Source organism: Amblyomma americanum, chromosome 5 (assembly GCF_052857255.1).
Source record: "Amblyomma americanum isolate KBUSLIRL-KWMA chromosome 5, ASM5285725v1, whole genome shotgun sequence".
Lineage (NCBI taxonomy): Eukaryota > Metazoa > Arthropoda > Arachnida > Ixodida > Ixodidae > Amblyomma > Amblyomma americanum.
Window position 1 is genome coordinate 54,433,290 of NC_135501.1, and position 10,137 is coordinate 54,443,426.

Consider the following 10,137-nt stretch of genomic DNA (forward strand, 5'->3'; position numbering starts at 1 on the left):
TCTTTGACGAAAACGGTAGAGCCACCCCGCACTTGCTTCGAAACCATCGACTTCAAGCGCTGCGGCGAATTCTCGCGCTTTTTCGTGAAGCATTGGCCCCGACACTGCCACGCCTTGCAATCGGGCATCCTTGAACCAAGTCAACACTGCTTCATCCACGTTTCGAAAATTCCCGAGCCGCAGCCGTTTCCTGCTTGGAGCAAGCTGAGACCTTTGGTGAAGCTCAACTATTTTCGCACGATCCTTCAAGATCGTCGCAATGGTCGACGGCGCCACACCAAGCTCCTTGCTGATGTCGATCTGCCTTTTCCCGGCATCAATGTCCCGAAGAATTGCCACTTTATCCTGCAGCGAAAACTGCTTCCGCTTCTTTCTGGTGGCCTCCGCAGAATTCATCGTCGTCCGAACGGCAGAGTGATAGCGCGGCAGCCGAATATCAACACGTCCTCAACGAAACAAAGAACGGCGCGGGCGCTCCGCAGGCTCAGTGCGTAAGAAAGAGCAGGCCTAGTCACGCACAGTGTTGCCACGACACATAAAAAAATAGTAGTAGATTTTTTCGCGAAAAATCAGTAGAAATCAGTAGATTTTTAATTTAAATTTTTGTACTCAGTTTATGAGCCCACGAATTCAGCGCTTATATTAGTACTCTGCTGTTGTATTGTAGCTTCTAAGAAATAGTACAAAAATTGGCCACGAGATTCTTGGCAATACTTTTGAAAAACCCGGGGATCCAGAGAGCCATTGTCAAGCACGAAGTGAAAAACAGTGAAGCCCTCTGATGGCATATTCAAAGGCGTTAGATGGTAGTTAGTACCTGAAATCTTTAGAGTATAGTATCTTCCAGACAGGGGTGATTGGGAGATCGCTGGGCGAGGCCTCCGTGCTGCAGTGGACATAAATATAGGTTGATCACGATGACGACGATCCAGAAATAAGAAAACATGAGTCCCTTATAGCTTACGCAAATAAACTTTATTGCGCGTGAACAGGCAACTTCAAAACGGCCATGTATATGACTAGATATGCTGTGAAATTCCACAAGTGGCTGTGCCAGCAAAGCCGCATTAAATACTCTCATGCTTAACCTTGTGCCAGTCGTCCATTCTCCTTATCAGTGGCCTGTCAATGTTGAAGCTGTGACATGCTGAAGACGTCATCAGGCGTTTCGTGTGCAGAAGGCCACAGATAGTCTCCGTGCAAAGCTTGTTCCGGAGTTTTGTCTTCAGGTTGTTTACAGCAGAAAATACCCGCTCAACTGCTGCACTGGAATGCGGTAAGCACAGTATAGCCGTCACAAACTCGGTCAATGCAGGAAAAGCGGCGCTTCCATCACAATGTTTTTGAGAAAACACGACTCCCCAGAACTCGTGCAACGAGGTATCTTCGCTTGTAGGGATATCAGCGTTTTTTAAGTATCGCCATTCGGTATCCAAAGATTGCAAGCCTTTGCCGGAGACTAAATTCGGAAAGGCTTGCGCCAGTGGTGCAATTGACGCTGCCTTCCCCGTCACGGACACAGTAGGATCTAGGAGTTCGAGATGTTTTAAAACCGGATCTTGAAAAGGGATACGCTTCAGAATTTGGTCGACACTCTCAATGTAAAAATCAAGGCACCTTAAGCGGAAGAATTGACGTTGCTCAGTGGTAACTGAACATTCTCCGGATGACAAGAATGCAGTTGCTTGACCGCCGACGTACATGTCTTCCAAAGACACAAAGCATTTGGGGTTCTTGAATTCAACTTTTGCCACCTCAACTCCCTGTGTGCAGGATCGCTTGAGATAACAATCCATAATTGTCCTCACGCAGGCTTCTGCACTTCTCAAGAGCTTGTGCAACTGTGGAGCATCACTTTGCATTTGTTTGTTCAAATTGTTAAAGAGAGGCAGAACGAAGCTGAGGAACATCAAAAACAACTTGTTCAGAGGATCCTGTAGCCTCCGGTAGATTGTTTCCGTTGCCAAAAGCCTGTCTGTGGAAACCGCAGATGCAAAGTATGCCTCTAGGGCATCATACTGCTCTAGAAAGCGGTCGACTGCAGCAAGCAATGAGAGCCACCTTGTTTGACTTGGATGAAGAAGTTTGTGCGGCTTTAGTTCAAGAAGAGCCTGAAATTTCTTCAACGTGCCCTCTCTTTTCGGACTTGAGTTGAAGTAACTGTAGACGTCCCGCACGAGATCTTCAACAACGCGTGGAAGTTTCGAACAAGCGTACGATGCGCACAAGTGAAAAGAATGACACGTGCACTTAAGAATGAACAAGCCGGGAATCTCCTTCTTCAGCAGTACCATCACAGAATGTTTACTACCCATCATGACACTTGCGCCGTCTGCAGCAAAGCCGACTAAATTTTCTTTATAAGGAATACCCGCTCTCTGAAAAGTACTTGTAAGGGCACTATAAAGGCCATTAGCACTCACATCCGTCACAGGGATGAGATCAAAGAAGGCATCAGTCACACTATCTTTTTCGAAAACCCTTGTAACAACACACAAGTGCTTGGTGCAGCTGACGTCCGTTGACTCGTCAACCATGACTGAAAATTTCTTCTCTCGAAGTAGCCTACACAGCCGCGATTTGCTCTCCTCGCCTGTCACAACCTTTGTTATCACTGATGTTTTTGTTCTGCTGCAGGCAATCTGCTTTGCAATATCGGAGTCCGGGCAAATTTTTTTCACCAGCTTTGGCAGATGGTCCATGACTGTAAATGGCACGTTATGCTCGGCGACAAACAAAGCCAATCTTACTTCAGCTTCTTTTACCTGTGAAGAGATAGCAATGCTAGGCATTGCTTGCATCAGCGTTGGCTGGGACATAAGCTTTCTTGTATTTTCTTCATGTTTCGCAGATTTCATGTGCCGTTCCAACAGTTTCTTGCCGGCAATTAGGTTCATGTCGCATGTTTTGCAGTACGCATAACGGTTGCTCTTCTTGCTTGGTTGCAGCCAACTTTGAAACGCTTTCTCATGCTCCCAAGCTTGCTTGTACTTTTGCTGGTATTTTCTTTTTTTCGGTTTTGGACTGCTCTTCTTCCGGTCTGAAGACTCTGAACTAGTGTCACTTCCACTTGTCATTATGCTGAAGCTTCCAAAACACCTGTAATGCAAGTACCAATGCACTTAATGAGGGGCAGATAAATGACATAAGTATGACTGGCTACTGCCACAAGCAATGTCACAACGCGCTGTCGCCTATCTGTGATGGTATGAAGGCATGCAGTCAGACAGGTTGACGAACTTGAACAATAAACTGTAACCAATTTAACCTGTGCTAGGTGTAAAAAGTGAAGAGAGCTCGGCGGCACAGCAAGCGCGATCGCCGAATTCATTCACCGGCTGCACCATTCCACTATGTCTACTGGCATCACCTCACTTCATAGAAGCTAAAACAATGTCGGCCGAGTAAGCAACAATTTCTTATTCTTACATACATATGCTTTCTTTACGGTTGAAGCGTGATAATTGAAAGCGCAGCATGTCAGTCATCAGCAATACGCAAGCAATACCAGTCCTATGCAGCTTGTCGACGCTTAATTATAATGCGCGCCGCCTTGTTTTCAGCATCGGCCCAAAATCTGGCGCCGAGACAACCGGGAATAAAGCACTACAGTAACAATTCTGAAGTTTTGCATGTCAAAACCACGATATGATTATGAGGAATTCCGTAGTGGGGGACTGCGGGTTAATTTCGACCACCTGCGGTTCTTTAACGTGCACCAAATGCACAGTACACAAGCGCCTTTGCATTTCGCCCCCATCGAAATGCGGCCGCCGCGGCCGGGATATGGTTTCGAAATCACGCACTTTAAAGCTCAACGCCAAATCCAATAACTAACCTCGACGGGTGAATCACTAAATTATTAGTACTAACATATCGAGAACTCAAGACATACAGATATTACTTACCTGGTGAGCTCGTAATGAAGCGCGCACGCTGAACTTGATGCGTGACCTGCCACACGCGGTATGTAGGTACTGCGGTACACAAGCAGCAGCCGACAACTTGACTGGACTATTCAGAACTGTAAGTGAGTGGGGTCCTATTCTCCTGTAGAACGGAGTAGGCGCTCGAAGCGCCATTGGTTCTGGTCCGATAGTTTTGGTTTCATAGTTGTGGATTACGGTAGTGCACCCACTTTCACAAATTCACCGCCTCACCTTTTCCCCACTTTGCTCAAAGACAGAGGCAGCGCCACGTTTGAGAGTCTGGAAACGCAAGAATGTATGTTAACCTCTGAGCCAACCGCATTTTTTTTTTTCGCTCGCTAGGTGGCATCACATTAATACAAGTTCTGTACTGAAAAAGTAGCAGCTTTTGCTTTCGTTTCAGTAGAAAAGCAAGAAAATCAGTAGATTGAAGCGCTTTATCACTGAATCAGCAGAAAATTTTAAAAATCAGTAGATCTACTGATAAATCAGTAGCCGTGGCATCACTGGTCACGCATTCCACTTGCACGTTTGGATTTGGATTTGGCTAGTTTCCCCGGACGCGGCCTCCGCGATTGCCTCCGGCAGCGCTGCCGGAGCGGATCCCTGAGGCCACGCTTTGTATTGCTCGCATCCCGCGATCGGTTCCGAAATTGCCGCTTTTCTTTCTGCGGTGGATGTAAATTCGTAGTAATGAGGTATTTAACTTGAGTGACAGCGAGAAAATTGCAGTCGTTATTCTGAATTATTCGGTATTTTGAAATTCGTAGTACTGAAAAATTTTTACATTGATAGCATAGGCCTTCGGAAGGGGATTTTCGAAATGTTCGTAATTCTGAAAAAATCGTTAATCTGAGGTTCGCTGTAACGAGATTTGACTGTATCACAAAATTGAAAAACACATTTTTTTCGCGAACCCTCGGCCCGAAAGAGTCGTGTCCCCCCTTCACTGCGACTCTCATGTGGTTGCTGCATTTAGCTGTGTGCACACTGTGGTGGCATTCGCAATTTCGCACTACAGGCTACCATAACCTTCTCTCTTTATTTTCAGCAGTCTTCTGAAAAGCAAAACAGTAGGGTTCAAAGCAAAAAACAACCGAACATGACAAACGCCTAGAAAGCTTCAATCATATATACATAAATAAATAAGAAAATGAGTGAGGTCAGAATGCACAATCTGCCTTGCTCCTTGCATGTAATAAACGAAAAACCCTCCTACTCAATAGATGCTGTATGCCTCAGAAAGCGGGAAGAATGCTTGAGACCGTCACCTTGCAGAATTCATTGACTGCCACATTAATTTGTTCAGTATGGTTAGTCCAGGGCCACTGGTCTGGACCCAGATTAGTCCATCACCCCAAATGTGGCTTAGGTGGCAGTGGCCAACGCGTCCCCATTCAGGGAGATTGGGCCCCATCAGCCGCTGGATCGATGTCTTCCTGACCCCAGGTGTCAAACATGGTCACCTGGACTGGCTCCTCTCTGCAGCACCAGAAAGAACAAGGGGCAGAAGAGGCAGGGCTCACAAGGAGGAGGTGGGAGGCAGCTGCTACTCATGTCACCGATACAAATGCTTGAGGTAAGAATTATTATTAGGAATGTGTTTGATTGCTATTCATAACAATAGAAATGCCACTAATGTAAACATTAATTTACCAGTTACCAGAAACACGTATGGCCAATGACCGATTCACTATCATGGTACTACAAAAACATGGAACACCTTTTCAATAGAAGTAAAGACCGCTAGCAACTTGGTGTTCACCATAAAAAGCTTGTACCTTTTAAAGAGCAGATAAGTATAATGCACTGCTTCTGCAATGTCTTTGCTTTGTAATCAGGTTACATTATTCCTCCATTGATGTGTTTTCTATCGTTTTAACTCATTTTATCATCAGAACACGATTTTTCGGTACTGTCTTGATTGCTGCTGCATGTGCAACCATGCCTGCGCTACCTTAGACTATTGACCCAGCAGTTGTTTGCTCATGTTTTTTGCACAGTTTCATGAAATAAATGAAATGACCTGTGTTGCTGCTTCCCTGGAAGAAACAAGCCTTTTTCTAAGCAAAAAAAAAAGAATCCAAGAAAGCCACGAAAATAACATTTTTTCAAGCCAGTAATTTTTCTGCTTATTTTTTATCCAATTTCATACTTCAATATACATTGTACTGCACAACAATGCACTCTGTAAAACTGCATAACTGGGGTGTATAGCAGGGGAGGTGTGAAAACCGGCCAGGTGAAACTGGCCTTTGAACGCATGAATGACCTGACAAGTAAACAGAGCAGCTTAAGGTCGTCAAACCTTTTTACAAATTAACAATTGTGACTGCGCACTTCACACATCACAGGGCTTTAATTTTCTTTGACCTCAGTTCGAGGTTAACCCCACATTGGAGGGAAATCCCTGTAGAGCAGAAAAATATGGCCGCTCATTGTGTTGGTAGTGTGCATGATCAGCTGCATTATACTGAATTAACTCTCAAGATGTCTGAACTCTAGTTGCTGTCGTAAAAGACGTGACACTAATCCCAGAGTGCTTAACATTACGCCAACATTTCTTTTCATCTGAGGTACTTTGTTTTTTTTTACTTCTATGCTTAAGTCACCTGCCTACAGAAAAGAAATACCCACATCAAGACTGCATGCAGTTACCAATTGAGTTTATCTTAAATATTGTAAGAATTGCAGCACAGCATGGGCAATTCTAATTCATTTCAGGAGCATTCGCTTCATTTACAGTAAATATAAATATGTTAAAACCGCATATTTTGCTTCTAAGCATCTTCCATAAATGTGAGAGTTCTCTTGCTGAGACACTAGTCTCCTTTAGGGTACTTGTTATGCGTAAACATAGCAGCCTCATCTTTCTAGACAGGTGCGACGAAGAGAAAAGCTTTTTAAATCGAAATTCCCAAGTTGGAACGTTATACAAAGCGACATTGTCAAATCCTTCAATGGTGAGAGGCGCCACTTGGCTCTTCAAGATGCTGAGTGTCTTGCATTTTATCGAGCAAAATCACCGTCATGCTCTTGTACTCACGAATCATCATACCTGGGAAACACGTTAACTTTAGCAAATGCTTAATACATCTGTTTATTTTGAAGACTAAAACTCCTTCGTGGCATTTGTAGCAACTACAGCTCGCATGTCAGAAACTGCACAAAAAGAATGCAGCACGACTATAAAAGTTGCGGTGTTGTACAAATATATGCCATGATCTTTGAGGCTGATAGCATTTCTTGTGGCACATCGCAAGCCTACATGAGATAACCACATCGTCAACTTATAGCATCCTCGATCGCCTTGCACCGGGTACGCCCCGAAACCAGCGCGGTTTTCTGTGCACCGCGGCGGTGGTGCCCCGGTGAGGGCCAGCATCGAGAACAAGATGCACCCCGCGGGGGGCATGCATGCAGCGCCCCCATCCGCTGCTCCGAGGGGGCGCTTTTTTTTTTTCAGCCGCCTTTCTTCTGGCGCGTGCATTTGACTAAACACTGCTCACACATGCTCCTGTCACAGCTTCTGCTACCTCGCCAAGCAGTGCACTCCGCTCCCATCGTTGGAGAAAACAGCAATGGATTTTATAATTAACGGCAAGAGGCACCATTCGCCGATGTCTGCGGAAGGGATGGAAGAAGTCTTGGCGAGTAAGGATTTGTTTTGATTATGCATACAGTAAAACACTTTTAGCAGCATTGTGTGCATCCGCGTTCCGGTGCCAGCGGATCGTGGCAGCAGTAAACATTAGCATCAGAGTAATGCTACTTATTATACTGCGATGCTTTACAGATCCACCAAAGCTTCAGGCGTTGGTGGACTCAATCACTGGCAAGCCAAGCCGCTATGCGAAAGCCAATACTCAGAGTGCACTGGCAGGGCCTTCGAGGCTTATGAGCGCTACTGGCCCTGGTAAGTTTTTTTTTGTTTTTAGAATTCGCAAGCTTTAGTTTTGAGCGTGCACGCGGTAAAGCATTTTTAGCATAGTCCGTTTCCGCGCTCCGCTGCAGCAGACGTGTTAGCAGTAAACATGAAATACTTTTACAAAATTCGTGCGATGCTTTACAGATCCGGCAATGCTTCAGGCACTGGTGGAGTCTTCCACCACTGAGGCAGGCCGCAATTCAAAAGCCGACGCCAAGAGTCCAGTGGCAGGACCCTCGAGGCTTACAAGCGCCACCTTCACTACTCACCCTGGCAAGTATTTTTTTGTCTTTATTAAATAAAGCAGTAAGCATATCGCAGAAAGCAACAATGCATATTATTCCCTGGCCATTGCTTATTTCTTGTTCGACAGTCTCTGTTCCTGGCAGTGAACCATTTGTTAATATTAACAGACCTGCTTAAATTTCTCCCCTTATAGAAGGTCCCGATGAAAGAAATGAGCAGGGCATCAAAATTTCAGCCAAATTTCCAAACGAATGGACTTAAGGCTAAACAAAGGTCCTTCTAGACAAATACTATGAATACCTGAGCCAAGTGGGGCCCATGAAAAGGTTCAGAAATAAAAAGGCCATGTGGGCTGAAATTGCACTAGACATAGAGGCAGAAACATGGAGCTTCAGAACAGGAGAGCAGTGCCACAACAGGTTCAAGACCATCAAGAAAAGGCGCTCTGATGGAAAAAAAACACATCGGCACATCAGGATCTGAACCAGTTCAAATTCCATTTGACAATGAACTGGCAAAAATTAACTCAATTGATGACAGCTTTGAACCTGAGCTGCTGAGAGGGCCAGGGAGAGTTGAATATAGAGAGAAGCAAAATGACAGCGTTCCATCAAAGAGGTCTAAACTGTCCATCCCGGAAATGATATGGAAGATTCATGAAGACCGAGAAGAGCAGCGGGAGCGACGGCACAAGGAGAAGCTAGAGTTGTTAAAACATCTACTGGGACCACCAAATGAGGCAACAGTGTCGACACCTTCCAGCCCATAATGCGACCTCTTATCCTTGGTTTTAAAGAAAAACTGCATTTGGGACAACACACAGAGAAGTGGACAGGATGAGCACTCATCTAGTTTTCCTTTCACTGCAGTTTCAGTGCTCTTTGTGCAGTTTTTCTTTTACTCTTCTCACTTTGGCTCATTGTGCAATAAATATTGTGCAGTAAACATAATATAAGAACATACTACTCGTCAAGCACACCTTCAACTCGTCTGTGCTCTTGGTATCACTTAATAAACATATTCATATTTTGTCAATGTTCACGACTACTGTATTTTATTGTGTCCAGCTACTACTGGCAGCGAACAAACAACAGCAATCCAAAGTAAGGTGAACAAGATGCACTTTAATATCAATTATATGCAACAAAATACTTATTTATTTATTTATTGCAAGTACCTACAGTGCCCATGAGGCATTATTGCAGGGGGGATATAGCTACATATATTAAGACATGCAAAGAAGATATTAAGAAACATGTCAGCAAGATAACACAATACTAAAAGAAGACACTGAATTCACAAGTAGTATGAGTGATAACATAACACGCATCGGCACAGCGCTGGTAAATGCATGAGACCTAGAAAAAATACATCAGAACATCATTTCAACAGCACTTTGGAAATCAGGCGCACAAGCTACATCATTTGGAAGCTTATTCCAGTCCAGAATTGTGTTAGGGAAAAACGAATACTTAAATGCATTAATGCGGCATTGATAACTCTTAATCTTTTTCGTGTTGTCTAGTCTCTGAAATGTAAGATGGCTGCTTTAGATAAGTGTTTTTATTAATGCCGGTACAATCATTGTAAATGCTATGCAACAACTTCAGTCGGCAGAATCAGGAATTCAGATACAGGCAGTGCAAAAAAAGTGGCAACAAGGAAAGCAGGGGAATTCAAGATCTGTTTCCAGAACTGATATTGACAAGCTTAGTCGAGTATCATTAGGCAGTTTTAGTATTGCGTACGCAATAAAATAGCGTATGTAGAATGCGCATGCGCAGAACGCTAAAGGAAGCTTAGCATTTAGCAAACGCACGCAATTTTCTGGAAATAGCGTATCGTCTTTGCGGGGCTTTCCAGCGGCAACATGGCGGCACCCTGCTTGCCCGCTTCGGTTCTAAAATACCTCGTCGTTGCGTAATTCGGCACTCAACTGGCTGTAAATTGGTTGCATTCGCTTCCGCTTCTTGTTATCTCACTCGCACACAATGTTATATATGATAAGTTGTCGGTAATTTTGAGATAGCAGTC

At 44.4% G+C, this 10,137-nt stretch overlaps 1 protein-coding gene across 2 annotated transcripts in view; it reads left to right on the forward strand.

The window, feature by feature from the left end:
- Positions 1–9,138, forward strand: part of LOC144132434 (uncharacterized) — a 125,313-nt gene extending 116,175 nt beyond the window's left edge. For both annotated transcript variants that reach the window (XM_077664846.1, XM_077664847.1), the window contains exons 3-7: positions 5,379–5,508; positions 7,456–7,583; positions 7,726–7,845; positions 8,002–8,130; positions 8,297–9,138. In XM_077664846.1, the coding sequence (XP_077520972.1) occupies positions 5,379–5,508; positions 7,456–7,583; positions 7,726–7,845; positions 8,002–8,130; positions 8,297–8,364 (575 nt within the window). In that variant the 3' untranslated portion in view covers positions 8,365–9,138. The remainder of the gene's footprint in view (positions 1–5,378; positions 5,509–7,455; positions 7,584–7,725; positions 7,846–8,001; positions 8,131–8,296) is intronic.
- The last annotated feature ends 999 nt before the right edge of the window (positions 9,139–10,137 follow it).